Here is a 26,678-nt window from a genome sequence, read left to right as displayed (position 1 = left end):
TGCAGTTCTTGTCTTCTTAACTGACGGGAGACTGAATCCCAATAAATATATCCCCAATAAAAAAGAATAGTATCTCAGAGTACTGAAAAACTCAGCCAAATGGGAAAATCCAAAGAAAAAAATATTGGACTTCCTGCTAAGAAGTAACAATTATAGTATGCACAATTCTTTTAGTTAAATTATTGCTGAACAATTTATAATAGTTGCATCACAATATTATTCTAAGATATTTGCCACTACTACCCTGCTTCCTAGATGTTCACTATTCTCTCTCTCCCCCTCCAAGATTTAAGGCCATGTGAAACAGTTTTGATGAAAGTTGCATGATATGAAACTTCTCTCCTTTGAAATAATGTTTGGTTTTAATTCTCCAATAAATCAAAAGGAATGTTTTACGCTTTTTTGTTACACAGCATTTGTTTTAGCTTTCTATAGCTCTCCCCAAAACCAACCAAGGAAGATAAAACCACAGAAATCTAATACTGTTGTGCACAACTTTGCACTAAATTACAGTATATGTATAGTAAGCCAAAAATAGTTTAAGATTATAATTAGCCCACCTGTTTCCTCCATTAACATTCAAATACATTTTTCTTGTTCAGAGACTGCATGAGAGATTTCCAAGAGATTGCACAATATCACATTACATCCACATAAAGGGAGCAGCAACTCCTCTGTGAATGGGGGTGGGTGGGGAAGTTCGGCTTCTCTCTGTCATTTAAAGGCTGCAGCAGGGAGAATCCCAACTTTTTTCCTCTCCCTCCATTCAGAGCGGAACTGTTCCAGCCTCCGCCCCACACACACACGTTGCCTGTAACCTTAACCTTTGCGCTCTTATCCACGCTATCTTCGGCTCCTCACGACTGCAATAATGTCCAGAATCGGCTTTTGGGGAAAATGGGGGCTTAGGTTTCCAGCCCCCGCCGCTTCTGGACGTTTATTGCAGTCGCAAGGAGCCAAGGAGAGCGTGGAGAAGAGTGCGAAGGTTCTTGGCGCTCCAGAAAGCCGTGAAAGCAGCTGGGAGAGGCGCGCAGCTTGTTTTGCCTCCCTGGATATCGCAGCAGCAGCTCCCAAGTGTGCCGATCTCGGCATTTTTCGCATTGTGGTGTACTGCAAGAGGGAGGGAGTGAAGACCTTTTCCGGCTGGCGCAAAGGACTTTCCCAGACTTGCTTTGCGGAGCACGGGCCCGCACCTCCACCACCAACAATCCGGAAAAGGTCCTCTGTTTTGCAGCAAGCCCCGATGCAAAAAACGCCGGGCCTTGTGAAGTCCCCGAATTTGTCAAAGATGCCGGCCATGCCGTGTAAGTTCACACCACCATCCCCACCCCAGCACCCATGCTTTCTGGTGGTCAGGCATCTTAGGCAAGTCCGGGGACCTTGCAAAGGACTTGCAAAGTCCCCGAACTTGTTAAAGATGCTGGCCGCGCCACGTAAGCACCCGCCGCCGTCCCCACCCCCGCGCCCATGCTTTCTGGCGGTCAGGCATCTTAGGCAAGTCCGGGCACCTTGCAAAGGACTTGCAAAGTCCCCGAACTTGTCAAAGATGCCGGCCACGCCACGTAAGCTCCACCCGCCGTTCCCACTCCCGCGCCCATGCTTTCTGGCGGCCCGGCGGCCCGGCGCTATAAGTGAGCCCGGGATCCTTGCAAGGCCGCAAAAGGTCACCAGATTTGCTTATAGTGCAGGGCCGCGGCAGCCCCCCTGCCCCATGATTAGTTGCAGCTTACTTACCTCCTTGGAGTCGGCAGGCAGCAATAGAGAGCCAAGCAGGAAAAAAGGTAAATGGGTTTAGATAGGGTTCTTAGAGGTGGTTGGTGAGGTAGCCAATCAGTGAGTGGTGGACGGGGCTAGGATAGTGAGGATGGGGGGGAGCGAGCAATGGAGCGGCTTCCGGACGGGCGGGGATAAGTGAGCGAGCAACAGAGCCGGTGCAGGTGTTCCAGAACTTACTTCCGGGTCTACCAGTGGAATGTCTTCTAACCAGTTCGTTAGATTTGATGTACTGGTTCTACTGAACCGGTGCGAACCGGTAGGAACCCACCTCTAAATGGTTCCTTCTGCATATGGAGAGAAGCTTCCTGCCCTCCCTTCAACAGGAAGTTCTTTCCCTTCATCCACTCAACAACAAATGCAGTCACTTAATGAACTTATCTGAGAAAGCCAATTTATGGTCATAAATGTTAGGAATGCAAGCTAGTGGTTGGGTCAGCAATATATAAGCCATGAGAGTAGTACTGTTTCTTAAGTACTACTGTAATGGGATTGGTTGCTGTTACCTCAAGCTGCCATAAGATGGAGCCAGAATGACTGTTAGCTCTCTGTTTGTTAGAAGCTGATCGGTGGATACTGCTTGTTAGATGTATCGTGAGTTATTGTGCGTTTTGCTACTGTTAGCGACTTTGTGTGCTGAACTGATTCTATGATACTGGACTGTGTTTGATGGATCACTCCTTAACTGAGAACGTTGATAACTGACTGACTGAACCGTGTTCTTCTACACCACTCTCATTACGCTTCTCTGCACACTCGCTCTCCTAACGGGGAGTTTACCTAGCAATAAAATTAGTGAAGTCACATGGTGACTTGCTTATGACCTGTAAGACATTTGACTCAATTACGGTCATAAGTAGAGGACTATCTGGAACCATAACAAATAATTCATTAAAGCAACCCAGTCAGAGCATTCCAGATGTCTAGAAATCTTTATCATCTTTAAGATCCCACAGCATCTTTACTTCTTAACTTGTTTTATTTATTTATTTTAAAAAGGGAGCTATTATATTTGATTACATATTATAATTTTAATCTATTAAATTGTAATATGTATTACATTCCTTTGTGATAAGCCAAGGAAAGTATGCCAAATTGGAGACAATAAATACAATGACAACTTCAGTTTCCAGTCAGTGTATCTGTTAAATAATCTAGTGCCGAGAAATCAGAAAAGACCAGTTATACAATCTATAGAGATTCTCAGTCATCCAGGTCATGGTTGTCCCGAAGGTGTTTTTTCAAGAGGCAACTAAACTTTCTCTGTTTTTCTTTGAACATGAGAAACTCCAGTCTATGTTCAAAGGAAAACAAGAAAGTCCAGTTGCCTCTTGAAAAAAAGCACCTTTGTGACGATCAGTTGTACTAATGTGAAATGGCATTTGTTGATCCAACAACCTGCAGCAAATCACTAGTATGATGAAGAAGAAAACTCTTAAAAGAAACAAAATAATGGGAAGCCAAATGGGTTGCTGAAAGGCCAGCCATAGAAAAATATATAAATGACCCTACATAAAAGATGACAGGTTTTGAACTACTGTGTCAGCAATAGACAATCCTGAATAGGATTCTCACTTTATATGGCATTTGTTTGTATAAATAGGGCACTCCTCTCTTCAGTGTAAATGCGGGATCCCACATCAAACTGTAGATCACATTGTGACTAGCTGTAAGCTGAGGGTATATACTCGTCCAGTATCTGATTTTTTAAAATATAAGCAATGCTGTACTTCAATGGTTAGGTGGCCTAGACATTGGTATTTGAACTTAGATCTTTGCAACATTTATATTTTATTATGTCTTACTCATTTATTTTGCTCATTTCTCCCCTCCGCAGCCCCAAGCAGCTCTCTAAAAGCTTCCTACAAGCTGTGCACGGCCATTTTGGTGAAGGGGTGGAGTTTTGGGAGGCAAAAAAGCTGTATTCAGTGTATAAGACGCAGCCAGATTTTCAGCCTTTTTTTTGAGGGTAAAAGGTGCATTTTATACTCCGAAAAATACGGTATTTCCAAATTGCATCCTTGTCTAGGAGGCAGATCCAATTTCTATTATCTCAAGAATGTGTTGCTCTAGTATTTTAAAAAAAGAAGCTTCAAACAATTTCTGATGAACTGTTCAAATCTCACTAGAGGTATTCCAGTCATGCTTTGACCTAACTGGTGCTCTGAATTCAAAACAGACTGCCTTTGAGCTCAACATATAATTTCAAGCTTGAAACATTACTGTATCTCAAAACCAAATCTTTAGCAAAAGATTTTCAAAGCAAAGACTCACGAGAAAACAAGGCAAAATTGAGCTCCCAGTCAGTTAAAAGAAATAGCAAGGCAAGACTAGTAAAGAGCTGTTTCCTGTTAGTCTTTTATTGAGGCTAAAAATAGCTTATTTCTACTTTCTCCTAATATAAGGGATTCTACATAATAAAGCAAGAATAATAAAAGCATACATGCTAAAATCAGAAAATAAATATAAATAAATATAAAAATAAACATCCACAGTTTGGAGAATCATATTTTTCAACACTAAAATCACATTCCCAATATATGTTTTCAGAAGCAAGGACGGCTTCCATAATTTGGAAATCATTGTCAAATAAAAAGCTTAGTTCTACATTTTGCTTATAGATTGTGACTTCCCAAAATATCTGATATACTCTACTTATTCAAACACACAGTAATAATACTAACCACTTTTCTTCTCATAATATACAATGTGCATCTGCAGATTTCCTTAAGCATACTATGATTTCCAGTTTTCTGGCATTGTATTGTAAGATTGTAACTACTCTAGCTAAGGTATGGAGCATGATAGCCAAATCTAGCCATAGGTTCTGCCTCTATTTACTTTCCCAATAGGCAATCAAGTCGGAAAATCATTTAAAAGCAGTTTATTAGAGTACCCTAGTAAAGTGGGATCTCCCTATAAAAGGGGAGAACCTTGAGACACATCTTACATTCCTTTTTATAGTTAACACAACAAAAAAAATGAAACAGGAAAATTGGTTGATAAGATTAGAGCAATCCCTCCTTGTATAGTAAATCAATTACAAAGCTTACTTGAAGTTAGATAACCAGATGCCAAGAAACTACCGTGTTTTCCCGAAAATACGACCTGTCCTGAAACTAAAGCCTTGCCACATATTTCGGGTGGGCAAAAATATTAGCCCCCCTGAAAATAACCTCCCTGAACAATCCCCCCTTCCAGCCAAGCAGAGCACTGCTTGCTGACCTAGCGGTATCCCGAAGGCACCAAGCCGTGGAAACGAGGTGGGGGGCAAAGGTGCTCGGTCAGCGGCACTGTGCCTGGCTGGAAAGGGGGGTTGCCAGGCAGTTGCTCTCTTGCGAGCGGGCTCCCGAAGAGCCAGGCACAGCCTCAGGGTCGAATGGCTGTGTTGAATTGTCACAGCAGCAACACAGCAGCCATGAGGTGACCATGCTCGCGAGCAGCCACCCAGCAACCCCCCCTTTCCAGCCGGGCACAGCACTGCTGACTGACCTAGCGGTACCCTGAAAGCACCAAACAACGTGAGCGCCTGTTCGCTGCCCTTCGCCTCCCGCGGCTCAGCGCTTTCGGAATGCCCCTAGGTGAGTGAATGGGGCTCTGCATGGGTGGAGAGGGGGGTTGTGTGAGCAGCTTTTCCGCTCCCCGTTTGTGCGACTCGCAGGCTCACGATGCCCTTGGCTAACTATATAGTACCTGTAGAGCCAGGGCATCTCCATTGCTGGCGCTGCCTGACGCTTGGTTTTTTTTATTGTGGCTTTCAAAGCACAGAGGACGGATGCCGCTCTGGGAGTACGCTCTATGGTGGGCTGCAGAGCATACAACCATAGAGCGTACTCCCAGAGCCACATCCATCCTCTGTTGTGGCTTCCAAAGCACGGAGGTACGATACTGCTCTGGGAGTACGCTCTATGGTTGTACACTACCATGGAGCATTCTTCCAGAGCCGCAGGAGGCGGAGGGCAGTGAACAGGCGTGCGTGTTGCTTGGTGCCTTCCGGGTACCGCTAGGTCGGTCAGCAGCACTGTGCCCGGCTGGAAAGGGGAGTTGCTGGGCGGTTGCTTGTGAGCATGGTCGCCTCATGGCTGCTGTGTTGGAAAATGAATGAGAAAAATGAAATCTGATAACAGAAAATAGATTATAATGCTTAGAACTGCTGAAAACAAAAGCAACAAAAATATGCTTAGCAAATAATTCATTAGCACCACTAATGCTTGAATGTGGTGTCCTATGTTCAGTCATAAATACTTCCACATAAGAATATAATCCTATCCGAAATTCTTAAGATTTATGACTAGAAGAATCAATTGTGTTTAACTATAGTAAAGATTCTTTGAAAGCAATTCCCCAATTATCAAGGAATCAAGTCTTTTAATTATAGTATGTACTCTCCTTTGTGAATGTATGTACAGAATTTTTATAACAAAGGATACAATTCTGTTCATATGGTATTTCCTTGTTGTCTGAAAGTGGAAGAAAGAATTAGGGAAAGGTAGGCCTCTGAATATGATGTCCATGGTTGTCAATGTAATCTGTGGGTAGTATCTTTAACACTGATGGACTATCTTCCTATAACTTGCATGCTTCATTGCAAAAGCTAAGCAACCAGCAACATCTTTGTTTCTAGCAATGCCTTTCAAACTCATATAAGCTAGAGATATTCATTGATATTTTTATTTTATTTTACTGCTTTTTTTTCTTGTTAAATAATATTCCTGATTATTAAAAGTGAAGATTTATCCCAAAATGTGAAAAATCAATAGTACAGAGAATTTTCTGAGGTTTAGAAGTAATGGCAAAGAAAATTCTGATCACTAATGGGATTCTGACTAAGTAAAAATGATATTGTGTATTATTAGTGTGTGGGGGGTGGGAGATATGTAATAGTAGCTTATCAATATGACTTCGCTTTTGTGCTTGTATTCTGTTCTCTGTCTTGATTTTTGTCTATCTATTGTATATACAACATTCTGTTCCCCTTTTTAATGCTTTGAATATATACACCTTCACATGAGTTTCTGTGTGCTTTAGTCATGGTGAGATACTTGATTTAGCATTTAGATTCAGTCATAGCTCTTTACTATTTGTTAGGTTACCCATACGCTTTATTTTATTTTTTATTTTATACATTATGACAGGTTGTAGATTACTTTAAGTAGATTACTATTTTTTTTAATGTTAGATTCTCCTTAGTTTGCTAGTGGAACCCATGGCAACCAGAAAGTGAGTAAACATATGACATAAATTCATTTTCTTATCCAGCTTGACTTGTGATCAGAAGGGCTTTCTTTCTTTCCTTTTTTCTCCAAGCAAGGAAGCATGCCAATATTAACCATTCTTTTGAAGGTGCCAGTCTCAAATAAATAACCTTGAGTTCTCCCTACAATTTTGAATTCCAATAAAACCATTCAAGAGAATGATATGAAAAAGATATTTTATTTAGATAATTGAAATCACTTTAAGATAAATTAGTTTATTTATTTATTTAATTAAATGGCAAGTATACATTGCATATAGTTTATGCCAACTAAGAAATATCTTCCTTCAGAGAAGCAGAGCTGATGTCGCAACGATATAACTTGTGATCTTGGAGCTCCAGGATCACCGTCAATATTTTTGCCACTGGATGGTCCTTTTGGACCTAAACTGTCCTGTAGAGATGGTGATAGAGAAGGGCACATCCTGCTGATCCTGGGGACATCGCAAAGTTTTTTGCTCATTTTTGCCCCCCCCCCCCCGCAAGCCCCAGGAGAACTCTACAAGCCTCCCAAAGCTCTGCATGTCCCCCCTTTTTGGGGCAAAAAACGAAGCGTGAGGAGGGTTTGGAAGGCATGCAGAGTGTGAAACTGCCTCCATACAAAGATAGATCCCAATACTTTCCAAGAACCAATAGAGGAGAATATTTGCAGCTCAGGACTGAACTGTGGCGTCCTTGGTGCTCTCTGAGTTTGGTTGTTTTCTTGTGGATATTTCATTACCAAACTAAATAACATCAGTAGTGCTAAAAGGAAATGATGTTTACTCTCTTTTTATATATTGTTGGCTTCTCCTATCAGTATTGGTGGGACTGTTCCTGGTGGTTCTTTTATTAGGCTTTTTCCCCTACTGTTAACTTGTTTATCTGCATTGGTAGTTTCTTGGTTGAGGTATTGTTTACTTGATTATTAGTCTAGTGTTAATCTTGGTTGTTAATCTCTGTTCATATGGTATTGATTGCTGGTGAGGAGATGTTTTGATCTTTTTGTTTCCTTTGTATTACTTCTTTTGAGTGGTATGTAGATATTGTTTATCTCCATATGGCTGTTGATAGCTGATTTGCCTTTCTATGCCAGGCCTTTAGGAATTCTGTGGCATTTTAGACTTGACTTGATCTAGGATTTTCATAGTTTCTCAGTTGAAACTATGGTTGAATCTGTCCATGTGTAATGAAATTAAGGAGTTTTATCATGTCTTCTGACTACTAATTGATGTTCATGGATGTATTCTGCTGTTGGTTCTATATAGTGACCATTAAAGTTCTTACACTGTATGTTGTTTATAACTCCAATATTGATGACTGCTGTAAAATTTTTCATAAAATTACATTCTGAGTTGACTTACAATTTCAATGACTTACAGTGAAAATTCCAGTCCCAATTATAGTTATATATCAAAGACTAACTGTACATCTCTGCCCCTGGGAAATTTAATGATGCAGTGAATGCTTTTCCCAATGTCTGGAGTCTGTGAAGTCTGCATGGGACAGAACAGCCTTCAACTGAACCCTGGCAAGGCTAGTAATTTGGGGTTTTGGGTCTTACCAGTTTGAGGATTATAACGTCTTCGCTATTAGATTGGATGGCACTGCCTGAGACACATCTGGTGCATAATTTTGGTGTCCTTCTAGACTCATGAGTTGTTCTCAAAGAACATGAGACAGTCATGACTGGGAGAGCCTTTGTACAGATACCAAGTGTGCCGCTACCTGCATTGGGAGGTTCTGCTCACAATCGTTCCTAGTCACTTCCAGATTGAACTACTCTAATATGCTTTATGTGGCTTTCCTTGAAGACTGCGAACTTCAACTAATACAGAATGCAGTGGTGTGGCAGTTAGGTGTGCTCCTAGAAGAGCAGATAACTTTGCTGAATGAGCTGCATTGGTCACCAGTTTGTATGAAGTCAGGTTATCTGAGGGACTGCATTTCCACAATTATGTAAGGCTGTCCCATTACATTTGACAGGAAAAAGGCATCTTGTAGATTCTATCCACCAGCAATTTGATAGGTCCCAGAGGGCTCTGCTGTGGCATCCTTCTTGTAGAACATTCTACACCCTGAAGTTAAGCTTGCTTTTTCCTGCTATCATTTAAGAAGTCCCTCATGTATGTCATCAGGCCTGGAGGTCTTTGGGAAGCAGAGATATTTTTAAACGGCTTCACTCTGACATTATTGTTCTGTCTATGAAATTTGTATATATATATTTTAAAAAATGATAGAGGGAGAAACAGTGAGAGGGAGGGAGAGAGAGAAAGGGAGAGAGAGTGATTATCACTAAAAATCACCCACAACTTTAAAATATAAACTTTGAGGAAACTTAAGTAAGTCAACCCCACCCCCAAAATGTCCAGGAAACTACATCAAAGGATAGCTGCATATGAAAGCAAGCATAACTGCTAAATCATATCTATTTGATTTAAAGCAAGAATATCAATATTTAATATTGCTAGAAGCTCATTGATTCTATTCCATCCAGTTTGGACTGGTACATAGTATTTGGAACACCTGTAATTTACAAAGAAAAAAATGTTAACATCTTAATATCTATTGTGATCAAGGAAATAGATGTATAATTAGATATAGACAATATATTGTTTGCATAGTTTACGCTTAATTAAATGCTAAAAAAAATTATAAAGATGAAATGAGAAAAAGTTACATAATTTCAATAATCAGATATGTATGTATGTATGTATATAATTTAAATGTAGGAAGTTTTTTATTTTGCTTTTTGAACTTTTATTTTGTTTAATAGAATTTTAAAAAATACCATTAGCGATTGGAGTCTTTATTTCCTTATTTAGTGTGGGTTTCTTCTCATTATATACTAGTTATTTTTAGATTTTTTTTTAAAAAAAACCAATATATTCCATCACAAAATGCAAGTACATTTACCTATTTAGCATACATGGAAAATACAAACAAATAACTATTTTTTTTAAAAAAACATTAATTGTAACATTTCTTTTATGTTTATTAAAATTGTATTTAGAAGAAAATTTGAAAAAGTTGTATATTACTGTCTGAAACTAGTGGACAACATGAGAAACTATGGTTTAATTTTCTGTTTTTGTACTGATAGACTACTCTTCTACTTTTTTTTATTCTTTCAAATATTCATTTTATGAAGTAAGGGTTGATTTTATGGACACTATGTGAATTTGTGGTAAAAATATATAGCAAACCAATTGTAATTACAAAAATCTTTGCAAATAAATTGTTTCTTCCATAATAATAGTAACGTCAGTTGAATTATTCTTTGTCTTCATAGAAACAGTCCTGCCCATCTCATCTTTATCACCAAAGAAGTTATAAATTATTTTCACAGGGAAGACATAAAAAATGAAATATTTAAGATGCCAGCTGTTGCTTCCATTTTTGCATAGAAGCAAGGAATATGATTATCCCTATTTATTAAACCTAATGTGTAGCTCAAGGATGGGCAAACTATAGGCCTTGTATTCCCCAACAATTACTTTGCACTACCAGACCATTTCCAGAAAACTTTATCCAAATTAAGTGAATGGCGTAAGTTGGACATTTTTGTTAAAATAATTAAAAATATATACATAAAGCTATGGCAAGCACTAATATGCCAATTTTGCCAATTAAACCTTTCAGATAGATTAAAGTTTTGATTTTAACTCTTTTCTTCATCAATCACATTATGTGACATGAATCCTGCCATTCAAATACATTAAAAAAAAAAGACACACAAAATAGCTTCCTAGTCCTGGTTCAGACACTTTAAAAAAAATTAATTAAATGTTTGGGGAATAAAAAAATTATTTTTATGTGTTTTCAAGTCATAGGCAGACAGATAAAGGATTTTCTCCCCAAAAGATCTTTTAAAGTTCATTAATTAGGAGAACTCTGATGGGCTGATTATACTTTAAATTTGCATCCAGATTATTATTATTATTATTATTATTATTATTATTATTATTATTATTATTATTATTATTATTATTATTTCTTCTTCTTCTTCTTCTGGGCGAGGCGTGGCCTCGGGTTTTTTAGCTAAATTTTTAATTCGTTTTTTAGGGGGTTCTAGGGTGGGGGGAGGGGTTAGCCGGGCTGAGGGAGGGACCAGTGCCAAGCCGGCGGGTGGAGTTAAGGAAAGGAGCTGAGCCATTAAGGGGGGGGAGTAGCGATATTCCAAAAGAGGGTCTTTTCATACCAACGGTCGTGGGGAGGGGCAGGTATGAGGGTAGACAGAGATCGCATCACCGGTTGGGAGACCGTAGTCGTTGGGTACGGCCGGTCATATGTCCCAACCCCCGCAATCTATGTGGTCAGGACCTACAGAGCCAGGGCCTGAGGCTGATGCTATGCAATGCCAGGTCCGTTGTCAACAAAGCCCCCCTCATTAATGACCTGGTGTCGGAGGGGGAGCCGGACCTGGCAGGAATTATGAAGACCTGGCTGGGCCACGAGGGAGGCCTCCCCCTCGTGGAAATGTGCCCGCCAGGCTACCGCGCATTTCATCAGTCACGGGCACTAGGCAGGGGTGGTGGGGTAGCGGTCCTTGTGAGGGAAGGTCTTGAGCCAAGACAGACCACTGTGCCACAGATAACCGGTTTTGAGTCCCCGTGTGTGAAATGGGGCCCAGGGAAGCAGTTGGGCTTGCTGATTGTATACTTGGCTCCTCGCTATGCATCAGCAGCCCTGCCCGAGCTCCTTGGGGTGATCGCCGAGATGACAGTTGAAATGCCTAGACTATTGGTCATGGGTGACTTCAACCTGCCATCGGTAGGGGAGGCATCCGAAGTAGCTCGGGAGTTCATGGCTTCCATGACAACCATGGACCTGACCCAAATAATTCAGGCCCCCACACATGAGGGAGGACACACACTGGATCTTATTTTTGTCTCTGGCCAATGGAGGAGTGATCTGGGAGCAGGGGATTTAGCTATCACCCCCCTGTCATGGTCTGATCAATCACTGCTCCGGCTCGACTTTCCAGCCGCTACTCCCCACCGCGGGGAGGCGGAACCAGAGTACCCAAGATGGTTCCGCCCCAGGTGCCTGATTGAACCTGATAGGTTCCAGACGGAGCTTGGGCCACTTCCTGTAGCCCTGACCCACACCCGTTCGGAGGACCTAGTGGCTGCATGGAATAGTGCGGCCGCTGGGGCCTTGGACCGGGTGGCGCCTTTGCGGCCTCTCTTGCGGCAGCGAACCACCCAGGCTCCTTGGTTTACCGAGGAGCTGAGGGTGATGAAGCGCCACAAGAGACGCCTAGAGAGCAGGTGGAGATCGTCACGCTCTGAATCTGACCGAACTCAGGCAAGAGCCCATTTACGGACTTACCTTGTGGCTTTAAGAGTGGCCAAGCGTCAGTATTGTGCCACTCTTATTGCATCCGCAGATAACCGCCCTGCCGCCCTGTTTGGGGTGACCCGCTCCCTCCTCCAACAGAGGCCGCAGGAAGCTCCTCTTCAGGGCAGAGCAGAGGAATTTGGGGAGTATCTGCAGGACAAAATCGCTCAGATTCGAAGCGAGTTGGTCCTTACTAGTGATCTAGAAGGGTCGTCGGAGGCGGGTCGTGAGGTCCCATTCTGGGAGGAGTTTGACTCTGTTACTTCCGAAGATATGGACAGGTTGCATAGGCGACTGCGAGCCACCACATGTTTATTGGACCCGTGTCCCTCCTGGCTTGTATTGGCATCCTGGGAGGTCACACGAGGCTGGCTTCAGGAGTTAGTCAACGCTTCCTTGAGTGAGGGGTTTCTGCCGGCCGCCCTGAAAGAGGCGGTGGTGAGGCCCCTCCTCAAGAAGCCTTCCCTGGACCCAGCTCTGTTAGCCAACTACCGTCCTGTCTTCAACCTTTGCTTTCTGGCGAAGGTTGTAGAGAGTATGGTGGCACAACAGTTTCCGCGCCACTTGGAGGAAAATGATTATCTGGACCCGCGCCAGTCCGGTTTCCGGCCCGGCCACAGCACGGAGACGGCATTGGTCGCGTTGGTGGATGATCTCTGGAGGGCCAGAGATGGGGATTGCTCCTCCATCCTGGTCCTATTAGATCTCTCGGCGGCTTTTGATACCATCGACCATGGTATACTATTGCATCGACTGGAGGGGTTGGGGGTGAGGGGCACCGTTTTGCGGTGGTTCTCCTCCTACCTCTCTGGCCGAGTGCAATTTGTATTGGCAGGGGGGCAGAGGTCAACCTCGAGGCCGCTCTCTTGTGGGGTGCCACAAGGGTCGGTCCTCTCGCCTCTCCTGTTCAATACATATATGAAGCTGCTGGCTGAGATCATTCGTGGGTTTGGGGTAGACTACCATCTGTACGCGGATGATACCCAGCTGTACATCTCTACCCCAAACCACCCCAACGATGCTATCGAAGTGATGTCCCGGTGTCTGGAAGCCGTACGGATCTGGATGGGAAGTAACAGACTCAAGCTCAACCCGTCCAAGACTGAGTGGCTGTGGCTACCGGCGCCCCGGTTCAACCAGCTTACTCCATCACTGGCCATTGGGGGCGAACGTCTGGCCCCCGTGGATCGGGTACGCAATTTGGGCGTCCTTCTGGATACCCGGTTGTCCATGGATGACCATGTGACAGCCGTGGCCAGGGGGGCGTTCCACCAGGTTCGCCTGGTGCGCCAATTGCATCCCCCATTGGACCGGGGCGCCCTTCGCACAGTCACTCATGCGCTTGTGACGTCCCGGCTAGACTACTGTAGCGCTCTCTACATGGGGCTCCCCTTGAGATGCACCCGAAGGCTACAGCTGGTTCAGAATGCGGCCGCGCAGGCAGTCTCAGGAGTCTCTAGCTACTCCCACGTAACACCTCTCCTGCGCGGGCTATACTGGCTACCTGTGGCTTTTCAGGTGCGTTTCAAGGTGTTGATCATCATTTTTAAGGCGCTCCATGGCACAGGACCTAGTTATTTGTGGGATCGTATCCTGCCCCATACATCCCTCCGGCCGATTCGCTCACACAGAGAGGGACTCCTCCGGGTGCCGTCCACTAGGCTGTGCCATTGGATGACGCCTAGGGGAAGGGCCTTCTCTGTGATGGGCCCGACCCTCTGGAATGACCGCCCCCCCGACATTAGAATGACTACGGATCTCCGCTCCTTCCGTCAGAAACTTAAAACCACCTATTCCAGCTAGTCGGCTTGGCCTAATTCCACCTATCCCACCTCAGTCCTATTTCTAAATTTTTAAAGATTGGTTTTAAGGTCTGTTTTTTTAATTTTTATAAATTGTACAGGGGTTGTTTAATCTGACTTTTATTTATGTGTATGATTGTTTGTATGTTTTAAATTTATTCCTGTACACTGCCCCGAGTCCCTCCGGGGAGAGGGGGCGGTCTAGAAATTTAATAAATTATTAATTCTTCTCCTCCTCCTCCTCCTCCTCCTCCTCCTCCTCCTCCTCCTCCTTCTTCTTTCTTCTTCACCTTCTCTCCAATTATAGGGGGAAATTTGCAGTAGTAAAGAAATGTATAAACAAACAGACTGAAAAAGAGTTTGCAGCAAAATTCATGAGAAAAAGAAGAAAAGGCCAAGACTGTCGAATGGATGTAATTCATGAGATTGCAGTCCTGGAACTGGCACAATCCAATCAATGGGTTATTAACTTGCATGAAGTATATGAGACACCAACAGAAATTATTTTGGTTTTGGAATAGTAAGTAATACCTTTTTATGCCTTAGTATAGCATGTTTGGGGTTTTGATATGTGTTTGGTGAAATAACTTCAGTTTCCCTCTAATTTATTTTGATTTTATCCTGCTTTATCTCTGGAGCTATGAACCACTTCCAAGAAACAAGCAAAATGAACAAAGAACATGGGAGAGGATCATATGAATAAGGTTTCAGCTTTGGAGCAGAAAATTATGTTAGAAATATTAGAGTTTACTAATAGTAGAAGCAAAATGTCCCAGATAAATGGTTTGGATTCTTTTTTTCCTAATATTTCTATTAAGATTAGATGGAACAATAAAAGATAAATTCAAGCTAAAAAGAAGAAAGGGAATAAAGTGTGTATATGTGTGTGTATCCTGAAGAATGAAACTTCCCACCCTCATCATGACAAATAAAAACAATTTCATAATCTCACCTTCTCTTAATTAAAAAATGTAACACTCTTCATTTTACAACCTGTTAACAATAAGCAAATTAAAAAAATCTTTTCCAATCCAATTATCAGCAAAAAACTTAGAACTCTAAAATATTAGATTTAAGTAGCTGATTGATTGCTGTTAGTATAAAGGAGGAGTTTCCCTTTTTCTCTCCTTTTGTGTGTGTTCTGTATACTTTTTAATTTACCTCATGATATTCCTGTGTTCCTGACCTGCTCCTGCACACTCCAGCCAGGTGGGCGGATCCTCCTGCCACCGCTACTACCGGTTCAGCTGGTCCAGGCCGAACCAGCAGTATGTATGTATGTATTTATGTATGTATGTATGTAATTATTACTTAAAGATATATATGTTGTAACAATCTGTCCCATTTTATGCCAGCTTTCTATTCCAATTTGTCTTTATAATTCATCCATATGATTGGTGATCCTTGTTACGGATTTATTTAGTATATTCAACCATCTCTGTTGAGAATCCAGTAAAAAGAAATTATTCCAATTATCTTCTGGGATTGTCATTTTGAAGCGTCATTCAGTTTTCTTTTTTTTCTTTTTTCTTTTTGTTCTTTTTATTCAAACATTAAGAAGTCAGGATATCGAAGTGGACTTGGAGTAAGTAAACGAAATATTTAAAAAAAACAGTGAACTTGAAGTATGAAAAATGTTTGTTCAGCTTTTCATGTGATTCACTGAACACAGCATGTTAAAGCATGGGCATGACTTTAGTTTAATCCTCGCTTTTCGTCCCTGCCAAATAAACCTAGCGGTTATTTTGTTTAATTCTTGAAAGAATTTTTTACCTGGATTAATAGGTGCGGCTTGCAAGAGGAATAAGATTCTTGGTAAAATATTCATTTTAATTGTCGCTATACGTCCCATGAGTGATAGTTGAATATTTTTCCAATTTTCTAACTCTTTCTTTATTTGTATCACTAATTTATTATAGTTATCATCTTTAATTGTGGAACATTTTGCCGACACCCAGATCCCCAAGTATTTCACTTTCTTAGTTATTTGCATTCTGGTTGTTACTTCCAGTTCCTCTTCTTGCTTTTTTATCATGTTCTTGGTTATCATTTTTGTTTTGTTTTTATTGATCTTTAATCCTGCCACTTCGCCATATTCTTCTAATTTTTGAATTAATTTCCGACTGGATTCTAATGGGTCCTCTAGAACAAATACTAAGTCATCGGCATAGGCTTGGGCCTTATATTCTTCATTTTTGAGTCTTAAATGTTTTATTCCCTGGTCCTTCCGAATTTCATTTTGAAGCGTCATTCAGTTTTCTTTCATGTTCTCTCTCTCTCTCTCTCTCTCTCTCTCTCTCCCTCCCTCCCTCCCTCCCTCCCTCCCTCCCTACTCTGTTATTCTATTCTATTCTATTCTATTCTAAATGCCTTTAGAAAAAGCAGCTTTGAGACAGCTATGAACTGGATGACTGAGAATCTCTATAGACATTATGCAGGGGTTCATTCCTCCTTGCTTCTCCTCCCTTCTCCCTTAATTGATGGGGGAGGGAGGAAACAAGGAATTGTGGGACTGGCCTGGAAACTGTCATGGAATTTTGAAAATGATGATCCCATAATTGCAGCAGCAGTTTAGCAGAAGCCAGTGAAGCAGGTACAACCTTCCTCAATGTCATTCTCTTAGGAATCATGGGTCCTGGCTTTTGGTAACATTCTGTAAATTAGCCAATTTGAAGTACTTTGGTTTAAAAATTGTTGTCCTATGATACACTGTTTAACTCAGCTAGAGGTCATGAAAATTAGAGTTTTAGTAGTATATTGATATCTATCTATATCATATTAAAATTGAAACTGAGAATTTTTTCAATGTTTGTTTATTTGTCTTCATGAACCCTCTGAAAACTGCTCTGAGAACTGCTTCACTAGGTGGCTTGTGGCCTCACTAGGTAGCATAGACCAGGAAATCAACTCCATAGGAAGGGCAAAACTATTTCTATAATAGAAACGTGGAGGTCTGATAAAGCTTTCTCCTCCTTCTATTTAGTAAATTAGGGAGGCATTTGTCACTTCAGAATGTTGCTTCATTTGCAACCCAAAAATGTTACTGTTCTTTTTGTCTAGTCAATGGATCGTGGGAATCTACCGTATTTTTCGCAGTATAAGACGCACCGGAGTATAAAACGCACTAAGGTTTTGAAGAGGCAAATTTTTAAAAAAGTAGGTAGGTAGATAGAGGGATAGAGAGGGAGAGAAAGAAAGAGAAATACAGTAGGTAGGTAGGTAGGTAGGTAGAGATAGTAAGTTAATTAGGTAGGTAGATAAAGGGATAGATAGATAGATAGAGAGAGATAAGAGAAATACAGTAGGTAGGTAGGAAGAGAGAGAGAGTGTAGGTAGGTAGGTAGAGGGTTAGAGAGAGAGAAATACAGTAGATAGGTAGGGAGAGAGAGAGAGAGTAGGTAGATAGAGGGATAGAGAGAGAGAAATACAGTAGGTAGATAGGGAGAGAGTGAGTAGGTAGGTAGATGTTTCCAGGTGTATGTGCTGGAGAAGGAAATCACTGACAAACCTTAAGACTTTGTTTCTGCTGGCACAGCACTTGATCAATGTAATTTTCATCAGTTAAAGAGCTTTCCAAAAGGAAAAAAAAAGTTTTTGTGCTCTGCAAACCTCCGAAAAATGGCCCATTTTTCACGAAAACGGGCCCGTTTTTTTCAGATAAAAGGCATGCATAGCCTTGGGGGGGCTTGCAGAGTGCTCCTGGGGAGGGGGGGAGAGCAAAAAACATTTTTTTTGTGAAAACGGGCCTGCTTTTTGTCAAAAAGATTGCATGCACAGGCTTATGGAGGCTTATAGAGTGCTGCTGGGGGCTGGGAGGGGGGCAAAAACAGCCCATTGTTTGCTCATTTCTGCCCTCCCCACCCCCCAGGAGTTCTCTGAAAGCCTTCATAAGGCTATGCACGGCCATTTCGGTGAAAGGGCGGGGCTTCGGGAGGCAAAAAAGGCTGTATTCGATGTATAAGACGCACCCAGATTTTCAGCCTCTTTTTTGAGGAAAAAAGGTGCGTCTTATACTCCAAAAAATACGGTACTTTAAAATCATCTGCCTCAATTTATACCTAGCCTCAATAGTTGTTTCTAGATATTATTTTACCATGCACAATTCAGCTAATGTTAAATGAGGTGTCAACATGATGTTAAGTGAAGATAGTAAATGTCACATGACATCTAACTTGAACATGCTGCATTGAACCTGTCTGTCTGTCTGTCTGTCTGTCTATCATCATTTGACTTCTATGTCATCCATTTCACTGAGACACCTCTAGGCAGCTTATTGGTTACAGGTATACAAGTATAGTCAGTCTATGATCTGCCAAACCCAATTTAAAGTATATGGTAGGGCTGGGCTCAAATATTTAAATGTTGCTCCCTAACACTATATATCCAATAGATTAAAATTACTTAGAGAGGCATTGCTTGTGCTTCCACTGGTGGATATTTTTATATTGATTATAAACCCATTCTCAGCTTCTCTAGAAGGAACAAGAGTATATTAATTAATTGTCTTATTTCTCGAAAAAATACTCTCTATGCCACTTCTTATACAAAGGGAAGAAAAATATTGATTATTGCAGCATAACATAGTCACTGCTCGTTATAAAGAGAACTGTTACTTATCTGGTCTAGTTAAATTATTTTAACAGCAGAAGGATTAAAGCAAACTGATTATTTGGTTAATTTTTATTTTCAGAACAATTGTATTTTAAAGATTAGGAATATGTGATTTAACATCTTAATCCACACATAAAAGCTACATTTTTGTAGAAGCTTATTTATAATTCTTCAATTTTTATACAAAAAAAGTATTAAATATAGTAGCTGAGTTCCCTCTTACTAAACTGAGGTGTAAACATTATATACGGTAATCCAAGAACCTAAACAATAAAATATTTTACTTAAATAGTTTATAGTGGTTGCTATAAAACTAACTTCCTTCCAAAGGCGGTTTGGTTAATTCTACCTTTGTTGGCAGGCAAATATATGTTTTATTTAGTTCTTCTGATGTTAAAATTTATTTGCTGTTGAATTTGGTCTAATCTGTTATGTGTTTCGATTTCCATGGATATATTTTTATTTGAATTTTAATATTTTCATTGAAATGTTTTAACTTATTAAAATTACCTTAAGCATAATTTTTAATACAAAGATGAGATATAAATGTAATTAACACTGACTAATTGAAAATTATATACAAATATTCTTATTTTCAGTGCTGCTGGTGGAGAAATCTTTGACCAGTGTGTAGCTGAAAGAGAAGATTCCTTCAAAGAAAAAGATGTTAAGCATCTCATGAGGCAGATTTTACAAGGAGTTTCCTTTTTACATCAAAACAATGTAGTTCATCTTGACTTGAAGGTGAGATAATAATTCTGAAGAATTGAAGCAATATTAAGAATTCTGATTGCTTATTTTGAAGAATACATTGTGACATTTTAGAGGTTTTGATTTTTGGTGAAAAAGACTTTTCTGCCTATTTAGGAAATTACTTCTACCTCTGCCAAACTTTTCTTCAGTTGTCCCAAGTATGTATTGCAGGTTATTTTAGCTCTATTATTTTTTCCTGATGGTCAGTTGTACATCCAAATAATATTATGCAATTGTGCAGATTAAGAATCTTCTAATATTGTACATTTTGGTACATATTCATTGTGCACATATGAATCATCTTTTGCCTTGTTCCTCAATTTTTTGAAACACTAACAGGAAGCCTGGTGTCTCTGCCAGTTCAGGTACCTGCAGAGAGGAAGGGAACATATTTATGTAAATGCAAATTAAAAACTACAATTTTAGGTAAATAATTTAATCTACATGGTTTTTGTCTATTATATGTATGGGGTGATTAATGTTTACCTCCCAGGTGATAAGGCAGTGCATCAAGCCAAAGAAGAATTGAGAACAAAAAACTTCATCACAATGATGTTCGAACTCTGACATATCTATTCCTACCTGATATAGATTAATGTTTAAAACTGAATGCTATCTTGCAGCAATCTGATTAAAGGATGCTATGTTATATATAATGGAAAATGATGATGCATTTATTTTAGACTGGTTCCTAGACGAATTTATGCCAGATGACTTACAACGTTACAAACTAGTGTTATTTCTGCGCAAAGCATTTGTAAGGACAGGCAAACTTTACTTTGGTTACCAAAAAAGATAATTGCTAAAGTATTACAATGAGTGCCACAGAAGCTAAAGAAGATTGCACATCCAGAAAATGCAAGAAACTCTTGATGTCAGAAAAGGAAGGCAGGAAAAATATGTGCAGTATTGGAATATGGGAAGAGCCGTAGTCATCTTAGGGAAAACAGTGTATCTGATGTGAAAACCAACTTTTCCATTAGAATTTCAAATAGTTTCATCAATTTTGCTGTCACAACTGAACCTGGAAATTTTACAGGTATGCCAGCATCTTTTTAACTAAGCTCTCTTCTCAATGTGACTTTTTATCATTTTCCATCTTGGAATTTATAGCATCATGTAAACTTTTGTTTCAAAGTTTAGGCCTAAGGATCTAGCACTATCAACTACAACAATATTTATATTGGTTAAAAGTACATGCTTTACATAATTATAGGTTTTGCTGTCTGTAAAAAATATATTTAACTTGGAAAATGAGACTTAAGGCCAAAAATATCTTATGCTGACTAATCAGACAAGCAAAGCCTTACATCACAACTACAGTACAATGTACACATAAAAGAAGCTCTTTTGGACTCCCTGTAGATATGCTCAGATCAAGTTGTGCATTCTTTTGTAAATATGACAAGTATGGAGAGCAAATTTGCTGTGTCAAGACATTCTAACCTGCATCTCAGTTAAAATAGAGATTTGCATCACCAGTGCAAGATTCAGGTCCAACTTGGCAATTCAGTTTTAATTTAATTTTAACTGGCTGCCAGGTTAAACTCTAGGTCTGAGTCAGAAATGAAATTTCCACTTATTAGTTTTCTGACTAATCAACAGCCACAGAAGTTTAATGAACTCTGCTATTAAATGACAGGTTTTTTTCAAATCTGGCCCTCTGTTTTTGCCTATATTAACCAAGATTACTACAACTACTTCTAACAAAATTCTAGAAGTATTGAATATGTGACTTCAAATGTGGACATTTTAAGATTGCCTATGCAATGTAGCACACATACACACACACCTATTTGGGGGGAGGGGGTTGGCTTTATTTTTCTATTTTCCTTTTTAAAAGTTGCTCCTTTTTTAGTTTGCCATATTAAATTAAAAAAAGGGATAAAAACTGATGAAAACAAATCTTAAATGTCATTGTCTCTTCAGAGATCTCGCAGTTAGCTGTTTTATTTTCTGAATGGAGGAATGAGTTAATTATATGTGGAAAATTGGTTAATCCTCTCAGGAATCATTTTTGTCACTTGATAAAATTATGTAGGCCTTACAAAGTACATGAAAACAACCACTAGTAAACATGCAGTGAGGAATTAGCAAGACCACATGACCTGAACAAGCAAACCTTATTATGAGGAAACCTAACTAGCAACTATAGGGAAACCTTTAAATATAAGAATGAGAGTTTATAGTATTTGTGAGGTTTGTTTGTGAATGTGTTTTTTTTTTAAAGGTTTAGTCTTTATGATTTGTGACCATGAGGTAATCTATACCCACAGAGTTTTTCATTCATATAGCTTCCTGCAAGTCAGTATGGTTGGCAAGAATGCATACAGCAGTAGCTTTTCTCTTTATGGAGAATGGCAGCCCCCTTGGGCTTAGGTTGGTGCCCTGCTCTGCTGCAACATTGGGATAATTGTATATTGTTTCTGGACAATAATAGATCAATTACTTGAGTCCTTCAGGTGACAAAGAGATTATTGACAATATGGGGATGAATCATCTACATGGACAATACAAGATTGTAATATATACCCAGTTGGTTGAAATATATCTATTATACAATGCTTGAGCAAGCACTGGCAAAGTAAATTAACAACTTCAGAGCAGGATGCTCAGGAAAGCTCATCGAGTGAAGTGGTAACATTGGAAAGAAGACCATGATCTGTTAAATAATCAGTTAAAAGCAATTTATAGTAACCTGATGTTAACTCTAGTGAAGTAAAGAATTGTAGCAACTGAAAAAAATATGTAGCTCAGAATTGAACTGTGGAGTCCTTGGTGCTCTTTGAGCTTGATTCTTGTTGTTGCTATGTAGATATTTTGTCACCCAACTAGGTAACATCTTTGGTAGTGGAAAGGTACTGAAACATCTGGAAGAAAACAGATATTTTCAGATAGCACAAGACTCCCCAACTGTCATTGAGCTGTCCATATAGATAAATCATTTCTAAATAACCTTAATCACAGTGTAGGATTGATTTTAAACCAGTTTGGCAAGAAGAAAGTACTATGCTAGTACGAAATAAAGCCTTTACTTGGATTGAGACTAGGATATTTATATACTGTTAATTGGAAGAAGTACAGAATTAATTCTTCGAATTGACACAAAGAGCCAGGCACAGAGTATTTAAAGAATGCTATTGCTGAGATATGTTGGAAATGGTTGAATTGACATTGCAGGACAATTAGATGAATATATTATTTGAAACATAATGTTAACTACATTAGAGAGGTTGGTAAACCTCATCCGAGCACTAGTAAGTGCTCAGTGAAAGGTTGCAGCATAAAGAGACAAAACTATTGATTTCTCAAAACATAGCCTGGGGAAAGTAATATTAGTATATATAATTGATACTCTGTCAAATTCAAACTTCTTAGCTTTCAAAAGATATTTTTGATGATAACCAGATACTGTAATTACAAGACTATTCCAGAATATTCAGAATCCTACAAAAGTTGATCTGAACTATAGCCTTCAGGAACAACTTAAGATATTGGAAATAAATATGGGAATTGTATGGTAAGCATTAGGGTAGTGTGATAAGAAAGGCAAATCCACAGTTGCCTGAACAGAAACTGTAATGATTGTCTGTTCAGGACAAATTATACACATTTTTTTTTTGGTTCACATAGTAATCATTGTAAATTGATGATGGATAAATTAATGAATGCTAGACTTCAAGGCAGTGACATTTGTCCTGAATAGGTGGAGAGGTATGTAAATAACATATGGTAAAATCTAAAGCTTTGGTGGACAGAAATGTTACATGCCTGATAGGAAATGGCTGAACTATTTTCCAGTAAGTTTATTTCCTTTTATATATATTTTTAGCCGCAAAACATTTTGTTATCTTGTGAATCACCATTGGGAGAAATTCGGATAGTTGACTTTGGACTTTCCAGAGTACTGAAAACTAATGAAGAACTAAGAGAAATTATGGGAACACCTGAATATGTTGGTATGTTTGTTATTTATGTGATCTTCAGAGCCAATAGCTTGCAGAATATAATGCAAACATTTGAGTTATGTGATAGTTATCAGAATTTAAGCTTTGAATGTTTTAGATCTTATAATATTCAATTTCTATTCCAATAGAAAACCAGAATAACAAATAAAAGCTTTTCACTATTTCTGTGAGCATAACCTGCATTCACATTGCTTAAATTACATTTGAATCTTGCAGCAGGGCTGGCAAAGCAGATTTTCCAGTCATCTCTTTCCCAAGGTAACCATATCAATAACAGTTAGACTTATATAATGTTTTATAGTGTTTTACAGCATTCTCTGGGCAGTTTACAACATCAACATATTGTCCCCCATAATCTTGATCCTCATTTTGCTGAAGAATGGAAGGCTGAGTCAACCTTAAGCCCATCAGGATTGAACTCTAGAATATGGGCAGAGTTAGCTTGCAATACTGCATTGTAATCACTGCACAACCAGGGTTCTTGTAAGGTAGCTCCTCTAATTCTGTAAAAATGCTTTGCAGAATGTTGAAAGCATTTTATCTGCTTATAAAGTAGCTATATAGGGAAGGAGATTCATGCAGAATCAAGTAATGGCACCTTCACTAGCACCCATTCTTGGAAATTTGACTTTTTGGAGACTCTCCTTAACACAATATGTCCCAATACTATATCTGCCTTCAGGAGCAGATGGCCGCCAGGCCCAGTCTATGCCTTCCTTCCTCTCCCACTGATCCCGGGGACCCTGAGAAAGATAGTGGTAGAGAGGGCACACATCATCCTGCTAGCACCATATTGGCCCAGATAGCCTTGGTTTGCGGACCTTGTCCAACTGTCTATATCTCCCCATGGAGGATTCCTCAGGAGGAGATCTCCTTGTGCCAGGAGTCATAATCTATCCAGAGCCCCAGTGGCTCCATTTGACCACCTGGCACTTGAGTGGAGCCTCCTGAGGGACGCAAACTTGTCATCCAAGGTCATTGCGACTATCGAGGCTTCCAGAGGTCCATCGACCATGCGGATTTATAATTCCATGAAGTCGCCATTCGTCGAATGGTACAGGATGTTCGACATATCTCCAACCAAGGCCTTGGTTACCCAAATCATCAAATTTCTACAGAAGGATTTGGACGAGGGTCTTTCCCACTCCTGTCCTCGGTCCTTGCCAGGTCTGGCTATTCCCCTCTATCTCACCTTCCCCTAGTCAAAAGATTCCTAAAGGGAGCAGCTAACATCCTGCCGCCCTCAGTTCATCAGTTTCCCACGTGGGATCTGCCCTTAGTTCTCAGGCCCCTGACAGGGCCTCTATTTGAACCATTGAGAACGGTGCACCTGAGGTTTCTCTCCCTAAAGGTAGCGTTCCTAGTCGCTGTGACATCTGCTCAGCGCATTTCCAAACTGGGGCACTGTCATCCAAAGATGATCTCTGCCAATTCCATCAGGATAGGGTGGTCCTTCGACTGGACCCGACCTTCTTCCCGAAGGTCAATTCCCCCTTCCATAGAGCACATGAGGTCATTCTCCCTAACTTTTGTCCAGCTCACAAACACAAGAAGGAATGCCTTTGGCACCGCCTAGACGTCCACCGCACTTTATGCGCTTTACGCATTTATCTCAGGTGTACATTGGCGATCTGTCAGTCAGACTCTTTTCATTTCCTTTCAGCCTAGCTGCCTGGGGGCCAAGGTCTCCTCTGCCACTATTGGAGGTGGTTAAGGCAGGCCATCATCGCCACCTATGAAGCCTCAGATCAGACTCCTCCTTCGGGGATCATTGTCCATTCCACGCGGAGCGCCGCCACTATGGTGGTATGGGCCACCAGAGCCTCATTCAAGAACATTTGCAGGGTGGCCACTTGGTCGTCCCCGACTCCCTTTATCCGACACTATCATCTTGATATTTTTGCATTTGGATGCAGGGTTTTCCAGCAGGTAGCGACCGCCCCTTCCCGGGGTCTTAATTCCCTCCCTGGGACCCAGCTTGAATACATCCCAACTGTAGCCCCTCCCACCATCTCTACTGGAAAAAGAACGTTGGTCCTTACCTGAACGTGTCATTTCAGTAGAGTAGCGGGAGGGGCTACATCCCTCCCTAGTTCAGCAATATACGTAGCTAGTCAAAAGGGGTGCGGGCTGGTTGGGTGGTCTGTTTCTGTTGTGTCTTATAGCTTTCATCATTCAACCTCGGGGAAACGGAGCCAACAGGGAAAGGAGGATACTTAAAGAAATTTCCCTCAGTCTTTGGACCAATCAGGCTTTGACAAAATCCAACTGTAGCCCCTCCCACCACTCTACTGAAAAGACACGTTCAGGTAAGGACCAATGTTCTTTCTGTTTATCCTTTTCACATTATTATACTGTTTCAGTTGTCAGTGCCAAAGGCTGAATAATTTGTTTCCACCAACTAGATTGCATATGTCAAAAGAAATACAAACCACCATCTCTTTGCCATCTCCTTGTTGTCTTCTTTGTAACTTAATTGGTTTTTTTTCTAATAGCTCCAGAAATTCTAAGCTATGATCCAATCAGTACTGCAACAGATATGTGGTAAGAAAAACTGTTTATTGAAATATTAATTCAAAACCACATATTTTTCTCTAATGAAACTTATATGTTTTTATTTTCTTTTTCTATTTAGGAGCATTGGAGTATTAACATATGTCATGCTAACAGGAGTATCGCCTTTTTTGGGGAATGATAAACAAGAAACATTCTTAAATATATCTCAGATACATGTAAATTACTCTGAAGATTTTGATTTTATATCTGAATCTGCAGTGGATTTCATCAAATCTCTTTTGATTAAAAAACCTGAGTAAGATCTATTTCAGTTATTTTCTTCATGAGTGATTAACCTATGCATATGAATAATAGGAATTGAAAATGTAAATGATTAAGTTATGTTACTCTTGGCTTAATATATTTCACAATGTCATCTCATGTGATTTTGCATTAGCAGTGGACTTAGCTGGACTTGAATAATTCTGATGATTAAACTGGAAACATCAAATTTATAGTTATTATTTTAGTATATGTAATCTAACTTTTCTGGAGGGAGATTCACAGGTTGGTCTACTGTGATATGATCTGTTTACTTCATCCTAAAATAAAAATATAAGCTCTGATGAAAATGTAAGTTTTAAAAAAAGAATATGACTATTTGCAATAGATTGTGTCCTATTATTTGGAAAATATGGT

The 26,678-nt window shown here is 40.1% G+C and overlaps 1 protein-coding gene across 1 annotated transcript in view; it reads left to right on the top strand.

Annotated features, from left to right (window-relative positions):
- STK17A (serine/threonine kinase 17a) overlaps positions 1-26,678 on the top strand; it is a 36,042-nt gene that overhangs the window by 6,135 nt on the left and 3,229 nt on the right. Inside the window, exons 2-6 of the mRNA XM_081932574.1 lie at positions 14,459-14,671; positions 19,362-19,506; positions 23,348-23,474; positions 25,979-26,027; positions 26,119-26,295. Of these exons, the coding sequence (XP_081788700.1) occupies positions 14,459-14,671; positions 19,362-19,506; positions 23,348-23,474; positions 25,979-26,027; positions 26,119-26,295 (711 nt within the window). The remainder of the gene's footprint in view (positions 1-14,458; positions 14,672-19,361; positions 19,507-23,347; positions 23,475-25,978; positions 26,028-26,118; positions 26,296-26,678) is intronic.

The sequence above is a fragment of the Natrix helvetica genome (assembly GCF_964273705.1).
Source record: "Natrix helvetica genome assembly, chromosome: Z".
Lineage (NCBI taxonomy): Eukaryota > Metazoa > Chordata > Lepidosauria > Squamata > Natricidae > Natrix > Natrix helvetica.
The sequence above is the reverse complement of the archived record's forward strand: the minus strand, read 5'-3'. Positions and strand labels throughout refer to the sequence as shown.